At 41.5% G+C, this 25954-nt stretch overlaps 1 protein-coding gene across 2 annotated transcripts in view; it reads left to right on the top strand.

The window, feature by feature from the left end:
* The window catches only part of LOC145346622 (alpha-1,3-mannosyl-glycoprotein 4-beta-N-acetylglucosaminyltransferase B-like), a 249206-nt gene that overhangs the window by 180652 nt on the left and 42600 nt on the right, over positions 1-25954 (top strand). For both annotated transcript variants that reach the window (XM_080194108.1, XM_080194117.1), the window contains exons 8-9: positions 16720-16834; positions 24692-24822. In XM_080194108.1, the coding sequence (XP_080050234.1) occupies positions 16720-16834; positions 24692-24822 (246 nt within the window). The remainder of the gene's footprint in view (positions 1-16719; positions 16835-24691; positions 24823-25954) is intronic.

The following is a 25954-nucleotide window of genomic DNA, read 5'->3' on the forward strand; positions in this document are numbered from 1 at the left end:
ACTCCAGCAGTCAATGCCACTATCCAAAGTTCAACATTCCTATTACCCTTATTACCCCGTCTTTAGCAAGATCCAATGACTTCCCATCCCTGTGCACAATCTATAGACAGTGGTCTATTTATCCACTATTGGCAACTGTCCTTCCAATTAACATGTCCTTGCTTGCTGCAAATCCCTCACCAAATCTCTCCACCTTGTTGCTCCCATCCCAGCCTTCAAAAATCTCCTATAACACAATTCTATTACTGTGCTTTCAGCTCCAACCTCTAACTCCTCTGGTGTTACTATAGATTTCTGCAATGTTAACTCCTTTGCCTCTTTTTCCCCTCATTCCGTTCAGTTTTCACTCTGCTCTGTAAAGTGCTCTGTAATCATGCTTTGGCAATGATTAACCAGTGGGGCATGCCTTCTGATTGCCCATACCCTCAACAAAGAGTTAACCATAATTTTGAGATCCCACCATCTCAACCCTCACACCCTCACCAACCACCCTCACCCCCACCCCCACCCCAGTCTCATATATATTAGAATGAGAATTGGCAGGACACTATCAGATTTAGTGACCAATATTTAACCTCCCCTGCCACCAATAAGGTCAGGGCAGGGAGTGGGGAGGAGGGCAGGGGGGAGTTGCTGGGATAAGAATGGTCCAAATTTTTGTTTGGGAGCTCTGAGGAGTATTCCACTTACCTCCAATTCCTTAAAATAATGTCAAATTTAACCATGCTGGAACTGACCAGAAGAGGCACCACATAAAATCTGCCCAGTTCATAGACAGAATCCTGGTTTGAATTTTAAAAGGGCCCAGCATCTGCATCGGACAGATACTCTGATTACCTAACAATAAGCCCTTTTGGCCTACCTACACATTATCAGAGATAATGCAGTTCTGAGGCTAGCAATCCCATGTAACCCCCTCCGCCCCAAACACCAGATGTGATAACTTGAAATCTGTTGCCAAATAGAACCATGGAAATGTAAGATGACACTAGGCGGAATTCTCTGAGCTGGGACTAAGTCCCATGGCGGTGGCAGAGACGTGGGGTGTATCCCCCTGCGAGTTTGGTAGGAAACCATGCCATTTCTTTTGGCCCCGCTCTCACTAATTATGCAGCCGGGTGTTTTATGTCATATTCTGTGGTGGGATGGGCCTGATGGCACTTAGTCTGTTGTTATTGTCCAGGTGCCATAATGAAATGGCGCCCAAAGACTGTGATCTACTATAGAAGAAAAGAAGATGGACTTCCTGATAAAGAAGGTGAATCATTGGGAACACTATGGCCAGAAGATGGAAATCCTCAATGAGAATAAATCTGGAAGCTCTGCCTATAGATGCCCTCCTTACCTATTGATGTGGCAATCCGGGGTGGAGGGTTGCAGGTGGCATCCACTCCCAACTCTGGAGGCCGTCCTAGGCATTGTTCAGCTGAGTCCCGACGTCTGCATGCCACTTTATTCCAAATGTGTTTCAGACCAGCATGTTTTCTGGCTGGTGTCGCGGAGAGTCGGGCACGGATGGAAGATTCCATTTAGGCCTTCATCTGCATCCCTACAGCGGGATGGAAATCACATTTATGCCAGCCACCATGGAGGTTTCCTAATCCACTATGGCGGATGCCAGCAGAAGGGGCGGCACGGTGGATAGCACTGCTGCCTCACAGCGCCAGGGACCCGGGTTCGATTCCCAGCTTGGTGAGGAGTTTGCATGTTCTCCCCGTGTCTGTGTGGGTTTCTTTCGGGTGCTCCGGTTTCCTCCCACACTCCAAAGATGTGCGGGTCTGGTTGATTGCCCCTTAGTGTTGGGGGGATTAGTTATGGTTATGGGGATAGGGTCTGGGTGGGATTGTGGTCGGTGCAGACTCGATGGGTCGAATGGCCTCCTTCTGCAGCGTAGAGATTCTATGGTTCTATGAAGATAAACACAGTAAGAAGTCTGACAACACCAGGTTTAAGTCCAACCGATTTATTTGATAGACTTCTTACTGTGTTTACCCCAGTCCAACACCGGCATCTCCACATCAATGAAGATAACACAGATAATTAATGCCAATGTAAAACCAATTATTTGCACTCTGGCTAAATTCCAAACCCCCCTCCCCACCCCTGCCCAACCAGCCTGCTATTGAACCCTCCTGGGGAGGACATGGGTGCATTCTGCCTACTGCTTTTGGCACTGGCAGGCGAGTAGCAGCGACTATGTTATCTGAAAGTTGAACTGGGGATCTTTGTGCTTGAAGCAACTCTATTATGCAGTTGTTTACATGCAGATTTGTCAGCAGATAAAACCAAAACGCCTCTCGCTTCAACTTCAGCGATGACAGATCACTCAACCTTTCCTGCATAATGTAATTCAGTGAAATAGTTATCGTGTATTCCCTTGGTTGCAGTTTCAAATCACGAGTAAGGAAAGGTTCAGCTTACTGTCACTGGTATGCTGAACCTGTCAGAGTTTGATCAGTAGCTTGTAGAAAAAAACCATTAGTTTTAGCTAATAATGCTGCCATGAGATCCTTATGAGTCCCTTTATAACTGCCTTCCAAATTGTAAATGCTTCCTGCACAAACAGCTGTGTCTTCCTGTAGTGTCATTAATTTATAGATATAAATAGGACCAAGCTAAAAATATTTACTGAGATTTTCCCAGTTAGGTAGGGTGGGAGCAGAAGGTGGAAGGTACTCCCAATCTCTCTGCAGACTGCATTAATGTACCAGATTGGATTTTCTTTTATGTCAGTTAATAGATTCCCACTTCAGTTTTGTCATAATGACACACTAGAAGCAATTTGTGCCCATACATCACATATCTTCTTCACGGTGGCACAGTGATTAGCACTGCTGCCTCACAATGCCAGGGACCCGGATTCAATTCCCAGCTTGTGTCACTGTCTGTTTAGAGTCTGCATGTTCTCCCCCATGTCTTTGTGGGTTTCCTCCAGGTGCTTCGGTTTCCTCCCACAGTCTGAAAGACATGCTGGTTAGGTGTCTTGACTCGAACTGGCACCAGAGTGTGGCAACTTCGAGAATTTGACAGTAACTTCATTGCAGTGTTTATGTAAGCCTTACTTGGGACTAACAAATAAACTTCAACTTTGCTTTACAATGTCATGACCGTAGTTGTTATGTCCTTATAACAATGGGCTGTCATATATTTTTCTGAAATAAGAAAATTAACTGCAGCAATCTAATTACCGGGCCTCCCATTTCTATGAGGATTTCAATACAGCCCCGCTGCTCATAGTTGGTGTGAACACGCTTATCCCAAAGTAAGTGTTGGACGGTGAAATCATAAAGATTTATCATCAGTGCTACCAATAACAGTCCCCACTATTTACGAAGCCTCACATGAAGAGGTCCCCAGAGTAATTTAACAGCATTGCCTTTTTTCAGGATTTCAGTAATGAATTGAAGACTGTCCAAGACAGGAATGATCCAAATTCAATCCCTGAGCCAAAACACTGATCCATCTTTCTAAGACAGAGAAAATGGGATCAAAGAAAACAACGGACTGGATTCCAGTTCGACCCCCATGATTACTAACTGATTTGAACAACCTTAGTTGCAGCATCTTTTTCTCTAATCTCTGTTTATTGAACAGAAACTTAATGAATGGGACCTGTCCACACGTCCCTTTTAAATAGACACAGACAGTGCCCAAAATAGCAAGCAGGTTTAACATGTTATATGTGGCATCTTTGCAGTTGACTCCATTGCTTTTGGCAAATGCATAGCAATATTTGTATTTCATTAAACATGATGGAAATGATTATCTAAATCTGTCAGCTTTTATCAAGATTTGAAAAGGATGCTAAAATAACAAAAAGGCTATAAAGTAATATTTATACCACACAAGTCATACAACGAATTATAGAAAGCCTACAATGCAGAAAGAGGCCATTCAGCCCATCGAGTCTGCACCGACAACAATCCCACCCAGACCTATCCCTGTTTCCCTACATATTTACTCACTAATCCCTTTAACCCATGTATCCAGGGACACCAAGGGGTGATTTAGCTTGGCCAATCAATTTCTTTGGACTGTGGGAGAAACCGGAGCACCTGCAGGAAACCCACATAGACACGGGGAGAATATACAAACCCCACATAGACAGTGACCCAAGCCAAACCCAGGTCCCTGGAGCTGTCAAGCGGCAGTGCTAACCACTGCTACTGTGCTGCCCCTTTGCAAAAGTGCTTTGCAAAACTATTTCCAACAAGAGGGAGTCTAACTCTTGATATTCAGTGGCATTATCATCATTGAATCCTCCACTGTCAATATCCTGGGTTCACCATTCACCAAAAATTTAACAAGACCAACCTCATAAATACTGCGGCTGCAAGAGCAGGTGTAGATTGGGAATTTTATGGTAGGCCACTCATCTCCTAACTAGGGTGGCCTTGTGGCACAGTGGTAGCATTCGCACCTCTGAACCAGAAGCTTCGGGTTTCAGTCCACTTGTTGGCCACAGAAGGAACATTCATAACGCTGTCTGACGGGCAGATAATCAGTTCATGAATCCTTCCATCGCTTCCCCACTATCCTCTAAAGGGTAAAAAACAACGTGGATGTGAAGATACACATCAAAAAAAACTCTTAACTCGCCAAAGCCTTTCCACCTCCTTAAACATTCACTGTCACAGCTCTCACAGTTGTAGAACTGTGAGCAACTCACCCAGACTCCATCGACGCATCTTCCAAACCTGCAACCTCTAGGGTGGCACAGTGGTTAGCACTGCTGCCTCAACAGCACTAGGGTCCCGGTTTTATTCCCAGCTTGGGTCACATTCTGTGTGGAGTTTGCACGTTTTCTCCGTGTCTGCATGGGTTTTCTCCAGTGCTCCAGTTTCCTCCCACAGTCTGAAAGACATGCTGGTTAGGTGCATTGGCTATGCAAAATTCTCCCTCCGTGTACCCGAACAAGAACCGGAGTGTGGCGGCTAGGGGATTTTCACAGTAACTTCATTGTGATATTAATGTGAGCCTACTTGTGACACTAATAAATAAACTTCAAAGAAGGACACGAGCAGCAGGTGCATGGGAACACCACCAGATCTGGCTGATCCTTCATTGTTGTTGTCAGTCATATCTCAGTTGCTGGCACTTCTCATTGGGAATTAAGGATGGGCAGCAAATGCTAGCCTAGCCAGTGGGAACAGTAAGAAGTTTTAAGTCCAACCTGGTGCTGTAAGACTTCTTACTGTGTTTACCCCAGTCCAACACCGGCATCTCCACATCATGGCTAGCCAGTGAGGCCCATGAAAGAATAAATAAAAAATCTACTACCTGTCACTCACCAAGGTTCTGGGTTCAAGTCCCAATATAAGACTTGAGCACAGAAAATCTACACTGGCGCTCCTGAGATGTACTGAGAGAGTGCTCCACTGCTTTGCACTCTTTCAGAGATGTTAGTAAACTGAGTACCAAGCAGAGAAGGTGAGTTATACCTGTTGTCCAGGTCATTATTTATCCCTCGATCAATATAAAAAATACAGGGTATCTGGTTGGTTTATGGGGACTTGCAATTTGCTGTGCACAAATTAGCTCCGCTTTTCCCTTGGAACAGCGGTGCCTACACTTCAGTGGTACTTCATTGGCTGTAAAGCACTTTAGAATGTTCGGTGGTTGTGATAATGCAATATAAAATGTGAAAATGTATTTTTTATTTTTCTGAGACAAAATCTTGGAATATCTTTGTCATGCCTACTACATCTATTCAAGAAAATAGCTTACCAACAGCTTCTAAAGGGAAACTAGAGTGGGAAATAAATGCTGGTCTTACCAATAGTTCTCACATCAGTATGTTGATAACCTGAAGGAAAGGCTCTTGGAGAAAGCATGTAATCGCCATCTGTTTTCATAGGTATCGCATGATGGTCAGCTCTCAGTTCAGGACAGTGCAGGGATCTTAAAACAAAAAAGAAAAAGGAAATTAAAAGATGGGGGACAGAATTTTATGAAAAAGCTTCTAAGTGCCAAATGAATGTGAAAATGAGAGAGCGCTCCCAGTCCCGATTGTAGGGCGCTTGGTTAAAAAAAAGACCAGATGCAATTGTCACCAGTGTGGGGGGGGTGAGGGGGGAGGAGTGGGGGATGGGGTGCAGAGCTAAATTTCGCTGGTGAAGCCAGCTGCTGAGCTCTTGGGGCGCCTTTGCGAAGGTGCCCCGATTTCCCAGTACATTGGAAAATCTTGTGCCAAACAACTCCCGCCCCTCCCAACCTCCCAAACCTGTATGACCATGTCCTACCACCATCCCTCCTCCCTAGCTGATCACCACACCGGCAAACTTCCTCTCACACCCCCTCTCCGATTGCTGCTCCTGAGGTGTTACCCCACTGGCTCCATTCCCCAGTCACCACCCCTGAACCCACCACTGGCTGCATTACTGTGTATAACCAAAATGTACTGTTGGCACTTGCAATTGATCAGCATCAGGAATGGAGTGGCCTGTCAGCCTGCCGCTACAGGATATAACAAAGTGCCTTTGCAGATGCTGGTCTGTATAATCCCAATCAGATTGATAAAGTCACAAATTAAAAACTGTCATGCTAATTAAGCATGCAACTGTTTTGTCGCACTATAGGCTCTGCCCTGTAAAGTCATAGAATCGTAGAATCCATATAATGCAGAAGGAGGCTATTCGGCTCATCCAACCTCCATCAACAACAATCCCACCCAGGCCGTATCCTCATAGTACCACATATTTACCCTATTAATCCCCTTGACACTGAGAAGCAATTTTGCATGGCCAATCAACCTAAACCGCACATCTTTGGACTGTGGGAGGAAATTGGGGCACCCGGAGGATACCCACACAGACAAGGGTAGAACATGCAAACTCCACACAGACAGTGACGAGAGGGTAGAGTTGAACCCAGGTCCCTAGTGCTGTGAGGCAGCAGTGCTAACCACTGCCAATTTGACAGCAAGGAAACTGAGTTACATTATGAATTAAAATATAAATTGGATGTATGCATTTAACAAGGCTTCTCAATTTCTTTTCTATCACTCCATTTGGTTGATTCAAGTGTCCACAAGCTCAAATACTTTGTGTTTTGTTCCCATTCTATAGTATCTTTGTCAATCAATAAAGGCAAAAGCAGCTTAAAAGCAATTAATATCTATGTTACTCTCATCCAAATGCTGCAGCTTTACACATCCTTTCAAGGTCTATTGAAATGGCTAGAGTCTCACAGAAGCCTGCCAAGAGACTAATAATGTAGCCATGATGCAATAATAATAGCAGGCCATATGATCCTTCTGTGAAGAAATGAGATGCTATTATTCCCTGTACCCATTAAAGTATCTTCAGTTCCTCCTGATAATTGTGTGGTTATAAAGTTCAAAGTGTTTCAGATGGTTCAGTTACAATCTCTAATCAACAGAGCTTTTGGAGAGACAAGGGAAAAAATCTAAAACATCAAATATGACAGCTGCTTTTAGCGTCCTTATTCTTAATTCATGTAATAAACACAAACTTATTTGCTTCCATTTGTTATTATTACAGAGAGTGTGAGCTGACAAATGCTTGCTCTTTGAGGCATTTGAAGACTGTCCAGTAATCTTTTCTTTTGCCATGCAACAATTAGCACACTGGCTGCTTTCATCAGACCCAATTTGAATAGGTTTCTGTCTCAGTAAGAAGTAATTGAGATAATATTTGAAAGAAATGAACTAAAAAAATTCATCAGAAAAAATGTTACAGAGACAGAATATTTTTAAATGCATTGCAGGGAATGCTTTAATTTCACAATGGCTCGAGTCAGCGACCTGAATGTTTGGTTATAAGGTGCAATTGACTGTTAAACTTCAGTTGCACTGAAAGTTCTGTATCTGGTGCAACCAGTAACTGGAAATGTGGTAAAGACAAACTAAGATCAAAGCAATTGTCAACATAACTGGGTTAATGCTATCAGTAAAACAGCAGAGAAAATAAATGTCATACAGACACAGGTGTATTTGTTACTATTATAACTGGAAGGTCAGGTTATATGGCTTTTAATTTGTTATAATTGTTCTTTGGGTGTGAGCTTCACTGATATTTATTGTCTATTCCTACGGTGATGAGTTGCCTTCTTGGATAGCTTGTGTAGGTATACCCACAGTGATACAACTGTGTTGCTTGGTAGGCCATTTTGGAGGGTAGGAAAGTACGAGTCAACCACATTGCCATGGGGGCGGAGTCGCATATAGTCAAACTGGAAAAGAACGACAATTTCCCTTCCCTGATGGGCATCAGTAAACCAGAAAAGTTTATATGACAATCTAGTCATGATCATTATTAATGAGACTATCATTTTATTCCAGATTTATTAATCCCCTCCAGTGTTATGATGGGTATCTCTGGAACCTGTAGTTTACTGACCTGCAACATTACCATTGTTCTACCATTCCCCTATGTATGTAAATATAAATTCCATTGAGATTCAGGGTGGGCCTCACTCGTCCCGAAACTGTAAAATCTTGCCTGAGATTAAAGGACCTTTGCATGGTTGGCTCCTCACCTGCTCTGATTCCTGTTGTGGTCAGGACGGTAAAATTCCATCTGCAGAGTTTGTTCCAGGGAGGGGGAAGGTGGAAATTGAAACAGGTAAGCATCCACTTATCATCAAGGGTGTGATAATACTGTCACTTTATCTCAGTTTTGATAAGTTCTATTGAATGCAAGTGCGTATTTTGTTATAAGAGCAAACATGTGGTAGTGTTAACAACTGCAAGTGTAGGCATGCTGCTACACCTGTGGAGGGGTGGACTGAGTAAAAAAACTGTTCACTTTATTGATTATTTACTCAGCTATTTTTCAGAGCTATGCACAGTATTCACAATAATATTTCAGAAGATACACAGGCTTTGTGATTTATGATCACAAATAGGCTAGTTACATTGTTCATTATGTGTCAATGTGAAGCAATTTCGGCTTTGAATTGATGTAAAATGTACAATGCCAGTGCAAAATCAGCTACCTCCCACTTAGACACCACTTTGACCTCGCACCCTCTGCAGTATATCCACAGGTATTGTGAAGCCAATTTTTTTAAAGCTCCCAGATGATCCAATCAGCACTCAGAGTGTTTGATAATTTTCACCTGAGTATGCCATCTGTTGTTTGCTAAGTGAAGATAGATCTATTTGAATGCATGTGAAATCTTATGCACCTTAATGAAAGGATGCACCCGCAAAGCTCTGGCTCTCCTGGGTCAGAATGCAATGCCAAGCCAGCAGTGTAACTTGAGTCTGCCAAGTTCCATATTACTTGAAGCATATTTCAAACTGAGGTCTGTAAGAAACGCACATATGTTCTCGTTTTATTCCACATTTGGACTGCTGGTAGCAAATTTTACAGCCTCAGGATTCCAGAAAGCCCGACTAGTAGAAAATATGATTGTAATAGCAAAGACAAAGTCAATACTTTTTTTCAATTTAACTGGAATTTTAAAAACTATTTTTGTTCTCACTCAAATATGGGAAGCAATTAAACAGTGCAATAAAAGGCAAATAGCCAATTCCTTTCTAATTCATCTGATATCCTGCGAGGTCCAATGTCATTTTGCTTCAGGAACAAAGAAGAGGAATTACTGGCAAAAGTTAATAAGATCACATAACATGGCAGCAGAGGATTACAATAATTCAATCTTGGGGTTTGGATGACTAACAAATAACTTGAACTTTGATTCGGCTTGTTATGAATCATTTTAGCTGTTCAATTTGGTCGCTACTTGTATTTCAGATGGAATCTTGAGTCACAAAATAATAGGTCAAATGAAATATACCCCTCAGCCAAGGTGAATACAGCTTAACTGTGTCCCCATATAATACAAGGACCAAATACTGTGGGTGTTGAAAATCTGAAATATTAATCCTGTAAATACACAACAGGTCAGCATCTATAAAGAAAGAATCAAAACAAATGTTTGAGTTGATGATCTGAACCTTGATATCACTCTGAACAGATACTGCCAGACCAGCTGAGCAATTCCAACATTTTCTGTCTGTATTCCAATACAAAGCAAGTTTTTTTGGTAATGCAAGCCATGGATTTTCATCGCAGCTTTTTTAAAATCATTGTCAACTATTCAAATTTCCCAATACTATGTCAGAACAGTCAGTCCATGGATAGCATTATCCACAGTAAAGAATCCAGCTTTGTAAAATCATTATCACAAATTTATTGAGTCACAATTTCTGCTGATAATCATGAAATGCCATGTGCAGTCTTGGGTTGATATAGATTTAGAGGACAGAGAATAATTAGATCTGCGTGCACAATCAATATTCAGGCCCCCTTTTTAGAATTAAAAGTTTCGTCCTTGTACCTTTGATGATAAACTCTTACATTCACATCTATAATGGAAACCGCCTATGTAAACTTTACAAATTGCAATTAGATTTTCCCACTTTTAGTGGTACTGCAGCACCTTCACTGGTAGGGAAATGTAATTACAGTGCAGCATGTTGACTTGAGTAGATTCCGTTACAAATTTGGATATTGGAATTTCTACTCGATCAATAATTGGATGTGTGTGTAAACTTATGGTTTTATATAAATATATTTATGGTATTGTTCATGGTGAGTCAGAAGTTTTGTTGTTCTATAGCAGTAGGGGTGTTTAGGCCATCAGCATATCAGGATCAATGATTACTGAGTACATCAATGTCTATTTTTATTGAAATCTATGCTGGGCATTTTACTGGAGTTTTAATGAAAGAAGTTTATAACTTTGAATATTATGATTTGAAAACTACAAATGAGGAATTGAGGACTCTGTTGTTTAATATATTCTGTCTGTTTTTATTTGAAAACTGCAAATTAGGAGCCTTTATTGTTTAAAATATTCCTTTTCATATATCTTTTTATTTGTTCCTCATCTCTCTCAGGGATTGAATGCATTGCAGATGAGTCAGTATGTGTATTGTATTTTAATATAGTTCATTGCCAATCTGTCTGCCTGCCTCTCACCCTCTTCCTGCCTCTCTCCCTCTTCCTTTATGTTTTTCTCTTTCTCCCTCTTTCACCATCTATCTCTCTCTCTTTCTCTCTGACCATCTCTCACAGCTATAAGAACATGTCAACATTCTCATGAAAACAAGATTCAAAATGTAACTATTTTAATTTGAAAATAATCCCAAAATGAAGAGGAAAAACATGAACTGGAGGAGATGTGAAACAGGAAATTAACCTTTCAGGACATTTGGACAAGAAGTGGGTTAAATTTTTAAAAATAGGAAATCCATCTACAATTTCCCTATTTGCGTTTAACTTAGGGAGGTTGGAGATTGGGTCAATATCTTTCTCTTTTAAGAGTGAGGTAGGAAGGGGCAATGTGGTGTCGTCAATTCCAATATAGGAATGAGCTTGCAAGCCTCAAACTTTAGCAGCCGTACGGTTGTGAGCTGGATTTCCCAAAACCACGGAAGCCCAAAAATTAAAAGCTTGCAAAAACAACCTGATCCAACAACTAATTTTCTAACCAGAGCTGTCTGTCAGTCAGGAGAAGCAAACTAATCTGATGCTTTGGAGCGGATACAGAAGAGATTTACCAGGATGTTGCCTGGTCTGGAGGGTATTAGCTATGAGGCGAGGTTGGATAAACTCAGTTTGTTGGAACGATGGAAGTTGAGGGGCGACCTGATAGAGGTTTACAAGATTATAAGTGACATGGATAGAGTGGGTAGTCAGATGCTCTTTCCTAGGGTAGAAAAGTCAAGTACTAGGGGATATAAGTTTGAGGTGAGTGGGAAAAGTTTAGAGAAGATGTGAGAGGCAAGTTTTTTTTACATAGAGGGTGGTGAATGTCTGGAATGTGCTGGTGGGAAAAGTGGCATTTAAGGGGCATCTAGATGACTACATGAATAGGATGGGAATGGGTGCATACAGTTTTAGTTTAGACAGACATCATGATCGGCGCAGGCTTGGAGGGCCGGAGGGCTTGTTCCTGTGCTGTACGGCTCTTCGACTTGTTCCCTCCATCACCACCCCACCTCCACCATAATCTGATCCTGACACCAATTTATGCATTCAACTACCATGACCTGTGATCTCCCCAACTTGTGACCTCATCCCACCAATGTCCTTTGCAATCTCTTCCTTGCGTTCTCTCCCTCCACTTTCTCGCTTTTTTCTTTCTCTCTGATTCTCATCTGTGGTCTACTGCCACAGCCTTTCCTTCAGGACAGTTAACCAGCTTCTTAACTGGTGAGCTTTAAGCTGAGAAACAAAGAAAAAGATTCAGAAGATCTTCTGCTGTAAATTCGGCAGTATCACTCCATCCCCTACAGCTTGAGGTTTCCCAGCCACTAAATGTCAGCCCCACTGCTTTTTTGTCATGGAGCCATTGTCTGCATCTCTCTGTCTCTGTTTCTGACAGAACATTAAATAATTACATTAGTATCTCAACTGCTCAATATTTCTAGATATTGTTGGTAACAGTAATCCATCTTAGACTTCAAAACTGACACACATTTATATCTTTTTTGGAAAGAATTCCAGAGCTTCAATTCCCTTTATTTGAAAAAGCTTTTCCTGGTTTCATGTAAATAATCCAGTACTAATCTTAAGATCAAGGCTTACTGATCAGATAAGTTGCTTTATCATTCTGAGGTCAATTAGATTACCCGTCAATCATCTAAATTCATGCCAATACAAAACAAAATTGTGGAACTTGTTCTCATAATTTAATCACTTAAACGCTGATATAATTCTGGTGAACTTGCTCTGTACCCCTTCCAATGTCAATGCATGGAAACTTCAGCCATCCCCCATGGCGGGTTTGGTAGCAAAGGAGTGACATGTAAGGACCTTGTTAATTTCTCTCCTCCACTCCAATTAATGCACATTTAATGGCCTCATCTTGCCACCATACATATTTACACAGTGGCAGGCTGGGAGCTTGCCATGCAGGGAGCACAAAAGCAAACCTTGATATGTTTGTTTGTGGGCTCCCAGGGGTGATCCCTCATTCAAAATGTCTCTGACTGATTAAGGGACCCAATGTTGGGAAGGGGTGCCCTAATGAAAGGCAACCCCTGCCCTGGTTTAAGAACCAGCTTCCCGTTGACTCTCCTCTATCTCTCACTTGTGTCTGGGTCCCTCCTTGTTCCAAGCCCTCACGGGATGTAGTACCGGCCTTCAAGATAAAACTGCAGAGTACAGAAGATTATGGCCACTGATGGGCCAGCAGCTCTTGGCAGAAGAAATCTGGTCCCTCAGAAATCCTTGATCCCAGAGGAAGGCTCACTGCTTTCCTGTTAAATGGCTGTGTGGCACAAAGCCACTGAATCTTCTTGAAGAGAGGCAATGCAGGGGTCCCACCAACACCCCAGCTAGCTTTGATAACCCTTTTGTCTCCACAAGATTCTGTCCAAAATGTCTCTCTGAAATTCAATACACAACACTGTCAAATTCCATTTGGAGTATTGTATTCAAAGGCTACCATTGGACTACTGATATAAGGGCACACAATCTATTGTTGGGGATCTGATCAGAAACCCAGGGTACGTTATGAAGTTAGACTAGATTCCAATTTTTTTTTTAGGTAGAGGTGTTTCACTCCAAGTGTGATTTTATTGACACATCAAGAAGCTTTTATCAAAACAAACTTTACTTAACAATAGTTTAACTATAACAAATAAATTAGTTTAACTTTTACCAATTGAAATATTTAAACAAGGCAAGACACTTTTTAACTGCTAGTCTATCTCTATTAGTTCCAATTCAAGCTATAGTCCTCTTATAGACTTAAACTCCTCTTCAAAATCAAGCAACACAGGCTTACATGTTAACTTGTTAACAGTCTTAGAGCCTTTGAACACTTCTGGAGAGGGAGCGAGAGACAGAGAGACACCTGCCTTCTGACACTCAACAGCAACTTTCAGAGAGAGTTAGAGACAGAGACACCTGTTGTTTCTTTTAGAACCAAACAGAAAATCACCACTTTTCCCTGTAAGCTTAAATCCCCCACTTTACATGAATGTGTAAATCAATCAACCTATCAATCAACTTAATCAAAACCCTCCTCTGAAACCCCAGAGGAAAAATCAAAAATAAACAAAAATGCATTAACTCATTAAAACAAACAGCCCATTATCTAGGATCAATTATTAATCTGCATTCTCAGCCTGTGAGCTGCCTGGTGCAGACAAATCAGCACCATGTAAACAGAACTGAATTTTAAACATTCTCTTCATAAGAAACATAAATACATTCCTTAAAGTATTGTCACACTATTATAAACGCAATTGTAACACAAAATGTATGACAAAAGTGACAACAGGATTTCTTTTCATTCATTCACAGTGATGTTCACATGTGCTTGTTGGCCTTGATCAGAGGTTGGAAACCTTATTGAAGAATAATTTATAAAATTTATTTAAAAATGTAATGATCAGGAGTTTCCCTAATATTGGCAAAAATCAAATCAGCTGGGAAAAGCAGTATAGAAGCTGCCGTCAGCAATAGTGGCTTTCTCCACCACATAGTTCAGCACTTTGGGATAAAAAAGTTCAAGTCGTTTGTTCCATGACATATCGCTTGTGGCTAGTTACCCACCAGCAACTTAGAAGCATGAGGATCAGGGTGCCATTTTTGAGGCCCACCCCAGTGCACACGAGCAAACCAGTTCACCCTGACACTACCCTGGCACCCACTAGCATGGCCCAGGCACTGCTGCCTGGCAGTAACCAGCAATACCCTGAGTCGGCCCAGGCTATATGCTATGGCAATACCTGGGCAGAGCACTCTTTCCCCTTGAGAGTTGTACTCACCTGAGCTCCTCTGGGAGGTCTGCTTGCCAAGCTGAGACCTGCCATGGTTCATATCGTTCAGATGTCATGTCACTGTGGATGGATTTTCTGACTGGGATGGGGGATGATTCCAGCACAGAGGCCTGATAATCATATGCTAATTTATTGTAATGATGTTCTCCATGTAGATCATCAAGCAATGTGTCCTGTCATCGATAGGGGAAGTGGACAATTGTGTCACATATCTTCGCTAACATAGCACCCGACTTTGCAATTATTGCGATATTTTCCACTCCCTTTGCCAAACCTGTCCAACATAAACGGGAGCAGAAAATCTCAGTCAACATATTAAAAACTGCAATGCCATCACTCAAATCTCCACAATAATATACAGTTAAGTTACAGGTGTATTTTTATTCAATAAAATAATTATTGCTGGTATTTTGTTGATTATTTATTCCATTTAAGTATTTCATAATTAATACCAAATTTAACATTTTACAGTAATAAACAAAATTGAAGATATTATGGTGGCTAAAATGTTTTAACATGCTGAAAACTGGAGTTATTTACCTTTGCATAAATAAAAAGATGGGTGCAAAAAAATTTTTTTCCACCCCTGTTATCGGGGGAGGATGTGGGAACGGCAGAGGGGATGGAGAATCGAGCAGCAGACAAAAAAAAATCAGCATTTATGCCAAGGGAATTTTCCCGGGCGATTATTCTCCTCCCTGTCCCTGTCAATCACACAACGGAGATTGTGAATTTAAAAGTCGGGATTCCCTATTTATATCTTTGTGAATACGCATATCAGGTTGTTCCCTCATGTTGGATTGTTCATTCACATCATCAAAAAGAATCACAAAAAGTCCGTCACGATGTGCATCCAGTGTACAGGACCTGCCAGAGGTGCACAGATGAGTGCAGCACTGCAGCCCATGGTGGGGAGGGAATGGAATTGTTGGTTCATGCCTGTCCTACCAGCAAATTGCGAGACATCCCCTTTCACATTTCTCCCCGCCAGTGTCAGAAAATGTGGCGGTAAAAGCCAGCAGAACAGCACTCTGCTTTTCCCACCCGAACTGAAAAACATTGGAAAATTTCACCCAATAACTTCAGTGCATTTTCATAGAAATCCTACAATGCAGAAGGAGGCCATTCAGCCCATCGAGCTTGCACCAACAACAATCTCACCTAGGCCTTATCCCCGTAATCCCACATATTTACCCCACAAAACCTACATATCCTGGGACACTAAGGGACAATTTAGCATAGCCAATGCCCCTAACCTACATGGACTGTGGGAGGAATCTGGAGTACCCGGAGGAAACCCACATTGAACATTCTCCCCCTGTCCATCTCCATACCAACAGTGTCAACCCAGGTCCTTTTCTGCGGGTTCAACCAATCAAGATCGGGAGCCGCATATAATTTCTTAATGTCCAACCGTGATCTATTCAGTAAAGGTCATTGATTTGGGAGATGCTGTTGAAGATACCCTTGTTGAGTTGCAACAGTATCTTTTGCACAAATGCTGGATAAGTGGTTGTGTAAGGTGGATGTCAGATTAAGTAGGTAGAAGTATAGGCGTGTGTACTACATCTGCTTAGTTTGCTTCTGAAATGCACTGGTAATTTTTAATCTGTAAACTTCCTTGTGGACAATTTTACTAGTTGTTGACCTGTCTGTTTTCATGATGTGGAAGTGCCGGTGTTGGACTGGGATGGAACAGTTAGAAATCTTGCAACATCAACACTCCATCACTTGATGAAAGAGCAATGCTCCAGAAGCTCATGATTCTAATTAAACCTGTTGATCTTGTTGTGAGACCTCTTACTGGATCTATTTTTAACTCTTGTTGTCTTAACAAAGGAATTTGTTAAGCAAGCCACTATCCAAGGAAATGAAACTGCTACGTGATTACTTTAAGTTAGTTATTCATTCCAAGACAATACACTGATTGACTTGTTCTTTTTTGTTAACAGTTGGAGGATGATATTGTAGCAACACCTAACTACTTGCAAACCATGATAAACTTTGCACAACAGCAACCTTCTGATGACTGGATGACCTTGGAGTTTTCGCAACTTGGATTTATTGGTAAGAATGTTCATAATTAGATTTTTCATAATCTAAATAAATTTCATTTGGGAACAAATTTTCAGAAAATATCTGACCTATAAGTAACTATATCCTGGAATATTACAAATGTATTAACGTCTTATTATAAATGATCTAACATTGAGTAAAACATAGTACCTTATAGAATATTAACTTTTAATGTACTTTGCCACACAAATTTTAGATTTACAAATGGTAATATCATCATGTAAACAGCCTTCATGTGTTCTTTATTTTAAAATTGCTTAAAATTATGACATAATATACTCTAATTCACAAATTACTTTCAGGGATTTCTTAAAAATTTGAAATCTCTTTCAAGCACTGGTATTTCTCCTTTTTTAAAATTCTTTTCACGCATTCTCTTTCAATTTGTTCTTTGGGGATTAATGCAGCTGTTTGGTTTCAGAAGCACTAGTAATTTTTAGGCATCCCAACCAATGAGTAATTCTTCATATGGCGCCAAGACAGTGGGAGAAATTTTGACTCCATGCTCTCCATCTATGGGAATGGCGGAGCGCACTCAATATCCGGAGAGACTTGGAAAGCATAATTCATGCTGGCAAGTTTCCAAGTTCCAATCTTCCAGCCCCCTCACTGGCGAAGTAGTGTGAAACACATTGCGGGACCCCAGGCAGCTCATTTTAATACATTAGCCATGTCATTAGCGAGCGCTCTCTCCTGGACTTCCACCCTCACCGGATATTCAGCGGGCACCAGCGTGACATCATGCTGGCACCATTTACAACAGGTTCACCTAGACATGAACCTGTCGTGGGGGTTGAACCCGCAGAAGAGCACGAAGGTGAGTATAGCCCTGGAGGAGAGGGACACTGTAAAAAGTCTGACAACACTGCCAGACAGTGGCCTGGCAATGTCCCTTGGCACTATCTTGGCAGGGGTGTCCCCCCTGTATGATGACATGAAACACACCCCCTTGATTTTTTTTTTGGCAGTGTCATAAGATCTCGAGAGAAAATCAGCATGTTTCTCTGGGAGCACACCATTTTTCTTGATGGTAACAACTCTCTGCTGTTTTTTGGTAACATTCCCCCCAGTGTTACCTGCCACTAGATACATGACAACACATCACAGTCAAGCTCAATAGCCACACATGCTTTCAGCAGACATTACTGAATGGCAGTTGGAAATGTGAACTTAGGCTGATATTGCCTTTTTTGTTTACAGCTACTAAACCCATTTGTACATCTGCACTGTCTTTCACAGTTGTTGTCAGCTAAATCAGATTTGGTTCAGGTTTGGTTTATACAGTGCAGCGCTGGGCATTGCATCAATTAATTTGAGACACAGAGGAACTTTACCCCTGTTATGTACAATAATGCTTTAGCGCAAGGATAAAAAAGCATTCAATTTTTCAGGCAGGTTTAGTTTGAGATTTTATCATCATCCTGATATTAATTTTGGCTTTTTTTGGCATAAGGGTGCCATACAATGTGATGGGATTAAGTTCACGGTAAATTATCCCCTTCTAGTTTTAAAACTTCAGGTTTATTCAAAATTAACTTACTTTTGTTCAAAATTAGCTGCACAATTTCAATTCAACAAAATAATTCAATGATTAGTAACAAAGCAGTGATGACCTTCTGCCACTGCATTGCCTCAGTCCACCAGAAGTGTGTACTTCTGATTAAATTACGCCAACGTAGCAGCAGCAAATCTGCTGAAATTCAGGGCTACTAACTTTTACTGTTCTATTCATTGAACAAACAAGTCCATTTATGCTGAATCTTTCTGCAGGTTAAAGCAAAGGATATCAGAATGTTGCAGTGGAATGTATTTTTCAATTTTGCCACATGATAGTAGATTGGATGTAGCTGCATCAGGTCTGGTATAGCACAGTTGTAAAACAAAATACATCTTTAATTTGCCTCATCAACACACTTTACACCCAGTGCTAGTGTAAACGTTCTCTACCACACTGAACCATTCCACCTCTTACACAAAAAAAATTGGCTGGTAAAATCATAGAAAATCCAAAGATGTTTTGCCAATACATTAAAAGCAAGAGAATAATGAAGGAAAAGGTAGGACTTATCAGAGATACACATGGTAACGTGTGAGTCGATTCAGGTGTGGGCAGGCTTCTCAATGGGTACTTTGTGTGTTTATTAAGGAGAAGAGGGATGATTCAGACATTCTAGTTAAAGAGGAGGCGTGTGAGACATTAGATACAATAAGCTTAGTGAAAGAATAAGTACTGGAGGAACTGACATTTTTGAAGGTATATAAATCACCAGGGCCAAATGGCTTGTATTCCAAGGCTGCTGATGGAAGCCAGGGAGCAAGTAGCAGATGCTAGGAGGATCATTTTCTAATCTTCATTAGATACAGATGAGGTACTAGAGGATTGGAAGTCTGTGAATGTGTACCATTATTTTAAAAAAAGGTACAAGGGATTGGCCAGAAAGCTATATGTCTAACTTCAGTAGTTATTATTGGAAACAATTCTGAGACAGGATAAGCTTGTCACTTAGAAAGGCATGGACTTATCAGGAATAGTGTGGTTTTGTTAGAGGAAGATCTTATCTTACTAACTGAATAGAACTTTTTGAGGAAGGACTAAGGAGAATTGATGATGGTAGTTCAATGGATATTGTCCACATGGATTTCAAAAAGGCATTTGACAAGTTCCCACATGGCAGGCTGGTCATAAAAGTGAGATCTTGTGGAATGCAGGGGTAGGTGACAGGTTGGAGTCAAAATTGTTTCCTATTACTGAACAAAAGTGTTGATGGACAAATGGAAAAGCTTCCAGTGGTGTTCCACAGGACTCAATGTTGGGGTTCTTGCTGTTTGATGTATATGCTAATGATTTAGACTTAAATGTGGGTGGCATGACTAGGAAATTTGCAGATAGCACAAAAAATGGCCTTATTGTTGATAGTGAAAAGAATAGCTGTCGATTCCAAAATGATATCAATGGTTTGATTGAGTGGGCAGAGAGTGGCAAATAGAATTCAATCTGGAAAAGTGTGAAAAGAAATGCATTTGGGAAGGACAAACAAAGAAGGGGAATACTCAATAAACAGAATATATTGAGAGGGGTTGAGGAAGTGAAAGACATTGGAGTAGATGTCCACAGGTCCTTGAAGTTGGTAGGACAGGTGGACAAGAAAATTTATGGAATGCTTTCCTTTATTGGGCAAGATATTGAACAAGGATGTAATGATCGAACTGTATAAAACACTGGTTAGGCCATAGCTGGAATTTTATGTACAGTTCTGATCACCACTTTACAAGAAGGACATATTTGCTCTGGAGAAAGTACAAAAGAGATTTACAAAAAAATGTTGCCAGAGCTTAAAAATTGCTGCAATATGGAGAGATTGGATAGACTAGGGTTGTTTTCCTTAGGAGATTAAGGAGTGACCTCTGCTCAGAATGGACCAGGCAAACCCCAATCCATTTCTTGCTTGCTCCAAAATCCAAATTCAAAAACCAATTGAATCCACTTCAAGGTTCCCACAAGGGAGACAAACAAGAATCAAAGCGGATAAGATGAGACATTGTACCTCATCTTGAGCTTGATCTGACACTTTTCAAAAGGCCGGAAAGTGTACAAAAATATGAGGGGCCGAGAGAGGACAGACAGTCACTCCGGAAATTCCCCCCTCACTGAATATTCAGCAGGTGTCATTTACAACAGGTCTAAAGGTGAACCTGGTAACCTCACGTCTAAGGGGGATTTCAGAGGTGAAGACACAGGCTGCTATCACCCTTTCATGTGTTGAATGCTCAGGGGGCACCATTGAGGAAATGAGGGACACAAATGAGTTGACCTCAGGGCCAGGGGTGAGGTTCACGATCATGGATTCAGGGAAGGGGTGCTGTGCAGGCCTTACCTTTCCCTTATGTTGGGTCACCCCTTGCTTTGAGGGGACTTGGTAGCTAACATGCAGGCAGTGCTTCCTGTGTCCTCCTCACCAAATTGTCATTGAGTGAATGCCCTTCTTTGGTGAGAACTTGGTAATGGGTGGAAGGAGGTTAATCCAGAGTGTCAGTACTAGGGGCAACTACAAGGTCCCTGGGTGCAGTTCTGCAAGAGGCCAGGCTGTAAAGGCAGTGTGGGGGTCTCACTAATGGGGTGCTTTCCTGCCTCATAAGGTATGAATAGCCTCTCAGTTGGGGGAGGGAAACTGCAAGTCCGTTTTGAACCCCACCCTCAGGCAATTGTCGGAGGCCAAAGGAGTTGAGCTGCATGGAAGTTCAAATCCACTTCTCAGGAAAGCTGGGTGTTAGGAATAAGCTTTGGAGTGTATGGCTAGGGCTAATGGAAGGCTCTTCAACTCTATAGCCCTTGGGACCTCAGAGAATGAGGGTTGTGCTTGATATGCTAATTATACTCTTAACAGGAATCAGTTGTGCCTTGTCAACCATAAGAAGCTAGTTGACAGAACAACCTCACCTTTCCTTGACTAGTCAATCCTGCTGATTAAATCACCAGAGTCACTGGTTAGAGCTTTGTTCCTGAGCATTTGGAACCCCCAGGGCATCAACATCCAAAGATATGCAGGTTAGGTGGATTGGCCATGGTAAATGCACAGGATAGGCAGGGACAAAGACACAATTGGGCCAAGTCTAATCCCAAATGTCACTATGTTGGGGATTTGCACCTTTGCATTCTCCGGGTGCCACAAGTTCTGGGACAATGTAATGCTTAATTCAAAATTTTTATTTATTCTTGGGACATGGACAATACTAGCAAATATTGTCCTTTCCTAATTGCCCTGATATTTGAGTTTAGTTGGATATTCCAATTGGAATAAAATGCACAGTTATATCACTGTTCTGTTATTTAAAAACACGCACAAAGCATCCCATAATGAATTTTCCTGTGCATGCAACATTAATGAAAATTCCCTTAACATTGATTTATGAGGACAGTTTAGTAATCAAATTATTCTTAATCTTTGTTCACAGAGCAAGTGCGTGATTCTGTGTTTGTTATTGTCTTAAAGAAAATGGTAACTGTTATTAATATCAGAAACGTTACTTCACAGGATCTTTGTGCTACAAGACAAAAGGGCTTTACTGTATTTCAGAACTTGGAGTAGAATTTAGTTTGCAGTAATGATATCAAGTTTCAGACATTTGTACAGCCTCAATTGGCTTGCAGCTTTTAAGAAGCTCATCATTGTTGTCAGCCTGAAGAATTGAATGCTGATATTTGAGCCATGCTGACAAAGTTTTCTTTGCTATTGAGACGTTTAAAACTGTTCTTATTAAGCAGGATGCCAATTCAAAGATCTTAGAGATGTTTGCGTCTTGACTGAATCTAAATGTAAAATTTGGTCTTTACCATAGATAATAAAATCATAAAGAAATTACTGCCAATAGTATGAATAACGTAACGAAGGGAAGATCAGCTGTTAAATGTAATGTTATTTAATGTAATGTTGGGGGGATTATCTGGACACTTCACGCAAATCCCGTACGGCCAGAAACTCTCACTTGAGGGTCATAATGGGATCTGCGCCAGCGAATCTCAGAATGAGCTCTTCCTACCTCCACCATCACCACCACCAGTGACATAATTAGTTTCATGCCCTTTTTGGGCATGAACCTAATTTGAATAAATTTAAATCAATTAAAATCTGATTTAGCGGTGTATTAGCCAGGAATGTTTGATGTTCCCACTTGCCAGTATATTGCTCTGTAGCAATCAAGATGACCATGCCAGATTACCACTGCCAAGGGCTGGAGCAAGGGGGTGAGGCCAGCAGCCAGAACCATAGTAGGCATTCCCATTCGAGGACAGGGGTGTGCGATGCCCTGATGCCAGCGATTAAGAGAGTGGCTGATGCCGGCAACTGAGGCGGGGGGAGGGGGGCTCCGATTCCCCGAAGACCAATGCTGGTGTGGATTGGGAGAGGGGATGTCACCCTGTTGTTTGCATGGTTTGGTGTGGGGTGGCCCTAACTTTTAGTGGTGGGAGGGAGGTTGGCACTGTATGGTAGAGGGTTGGGTGTCTTCCATTTGTTTGTGGGGTGTCCCAATGTCAGTGGGGGGAGAGAGCCTGTCCCCACACTTTGAGATCAGGGTGCCCTTGAGCCGGGCTTGCCAGTGTCTTTAGGCCCTGTCCCCCACTTGCTTGGGGAGCAAAGGTAGAGGGACAGTTCAGCTTCGACACCCCCATCCTAGCTGAAAGTGGTGCGGTCAACCCTTTCCCCTATCCGAACCCACCTAACCCCCAGGACTCTTGAGGGATCTTTCCTTTGCAGCCTGGCAGCTACAGAGGGACAGATGGCGCAGGACTTACCTCCTCAAACGCTCAGGCCAAAGTGACTGCCAGGGGTGCCAGAGGGCAATGCACCAAAGGCACTGCTATGTTGCATGGCCTTAAGAGGAAGGGGCCTGAGTTGAGGGTTGGGTTAGACAAACCTTATGCCTGCATGGTGTGGGTGGGGAGAATACCTCTCATCGTTGAGACGTTGGTGGTGCTACTTCAACTCCCAGGGTCCAACAGGCTGAGGACCTGTAGGAAAGTCCACCTGTGCAAATCCTGCTCGAGTGGTGGGTGAATAGCGAGGCCATTTGACTCGGTCTGCAAGCCCACTAATTATATTTAAATGTGTGGGCTTGAATATGCATCAGATTCCCACCTGCTCGAGCAGGAACCCAATCAGGGCTGGCAGCATGGCCTGGAAGGGTCACAGCGGGTTTGGTTCCTGACTCAAAACCTGCTTTGCTGCCTCCTCCCGATTCACCAGGCCATCACAATTCGTGATTGGAGCGAGCAGGCCCAGAGAATACCCCCTCTGCCATTTTTTGGGAAAATTCCATTTTTTTAATTGGATATTTGTTTACTGATTAACTAAGCACTTAGAAATTCAGCATCTTGCTCTCATGCCCACATGCCTGTCCTTGGCCTGCTCCAGTGAAGCTCACAGCAAGCTGGAGGAGCAGCATCTCGTCTTACTTTTGAGCATGTTGCAGTCCTTGGGACTCAGTGTTGAGTTCAGTCGCTTTAAAGTGTGACCTTTCACCTCCATCTTAAACCCCTTTTTAATTAGATATCCCATGCATGTATTGCCACAATCAAACCCTTCCCCCTCCCATACCAGGTCATCTGGATTTTGTTCTGAAAGTTGCTACTTTTTGTTGCATTCTCCCACAGTTCTAACATGTTCTCCCTCCTTTTAGTTCTGACAAAGAGACAAAGGATTCGAACGATTAACTTTGTTTTCTCTCTTTACAAATGCTGCCAGATCTGCTGAGTTTTTCCAGCATCCTCTGTTCTTGTGCCAGCACATAATATATATCTTGTTTTCCACATATACTTCATTCTTTGCATTTATTAATGTACCTGTGTTTTCTTAATTTAATATGGGGTCTGATGCCACAAAACACTCGACCAGTTGGTGTATTTCAGATGACCATAGTACTCAAGGCTGCAATATCATTTTCATAGTTGATCACTCTAATTCAATTTGGATGACATTTTGAAAGGCTACTAAGCATCACAGGCTCTCTTGTTCACTGGAGAAGAAAAATAACCAGCAAAACCTACACATCATTTATATTAAAATCAAAGGAGAATATTTTTCCGCCCTGACTTGAAGTGGCTTGAAGTGCAGTTTGCCTCACAGCCAAGGATTTAGCAAAAAGGGAAAAACCTTGTCCCATTTTGTTAAATAACTAATCTGATTTTATAAAAGTATATTTATTTATTATTTTATTATTTATTTAATGTTTTCTTGAGCCAACACTTTCACTTACGATTATGTTTCAATTGATATGGGTAGCAGAACCTCTCGCTAAAGAACAGAGTAACAAATTAAAATTGTTTTCCCTCTTGTTTACTGTCTGATTTAGGAAAGTTGTTCAAGTCTCCTGACCTGACGCTGATCGTAGAATTTATTATCATGTTCTACAAGGACAAGCCAATAGACTGGTTACTGGATCACTTACTGTGGGTGAAAGTATGCAATCCTGAGAAAGATGCTGTAAGTTAATTTCTCTTTCATGGTCAGTCGCTGAAATAGCAGCAATGAAACCTGTAATTATCATGTTTCTGCCTGTATATCAATTAATCACAGTTTGAATATTAGAAGCTGCATGGCACTTTCACTCTATGTTGAGGACAGTTAAGATTGATGAAGGATAGTTAACTATTTCACTGTTATGATGACAGGCAAACAACAAATAATGCTTTGTAAGGCATTAATATGATAGCAATCTATTATGCTGAGCTTCTACAATAGCAACATATTCATTGGGAAAATGACCAACTCTCCATTCTTTACTGCACTTCATTCAGCCAACTTACTTTCAAGTTGCAATTTTTTTTATTTTCCATCCAGTTTTTGCCTTTCTTCTCACAGTGACGATTTCTGTTAGGGTGCAGATTCCAGATATTCAGGTAATCCTGATTGCCAGAGGAAACCATTTTCATGCGTAAGGTGGTTATTGGACTGTGTAAAATAGCACAGACTCCAGTCCTGCCTTCATCCAAACGTCAGAATATCATGCTGATTACCCATGATCCACTTCAGGCAAGTGAAGCTCCAGCTTTGCAGCACATTGTGTAAAACGTTCTTAGATCGGCAGGTAAATGTTTGGCAGCACAGTGTCGATTTTGTTCAAAGAGATACAATTATAGTGATTTCTGTTGATATGCCATCACTTGAAAATTCAGTATTCCCAGATAGTTTATTACAAGGTCTGCATTAACAACACCATTTGCAGGTAGTCATATGTAGAATTCCAACCAAGGGTGATATTTTCCTCCCAGCACAAAGTTTAACAGATAAGTAGATGTGAGTAAACAGCATTGGTAGAAAATCACAGAAATCATAGAATGTGAACAGCACCATTTTTGTGCTGACCCTTTGAAGAATCAGTTCATCTAGTATCTATCTCCTGCCTTTCCTGCAACCCTGCAAATTTTTTTTTTGGATAATGATCCAGTTCCCTTTTGAAAGTCTCAATTGACCTTGACTCCACCAAACTTTCAGGCAGTGCATTTCCGATCCTAATCACTCTGCATAAAAGAAGGTTTTCCTCCCGTCACCATCACTTCTAATGTCAGTTATTTTAGATCTCTATCCTCTAGTTGCCAATCCATCCAACAGTTGG

Source organism: Carcharhinus amblyrhynchos, chromosome 1 (genome assembly GCF_965287045.1).
Source record: "Carcharhinus amblyrhynchos chromosome 1, sCarAmb.v2.hapA, whole genome shotgun sequence".
NCBI classification, from domain to species: domain Eukaryota; kingdom Metazoa; phylum Chordata; class Chondrichthyes; order Carcharhiniformes; family Carcharhinidae; genus Carcharhinus; species Carcharhinus amblyrhynchos.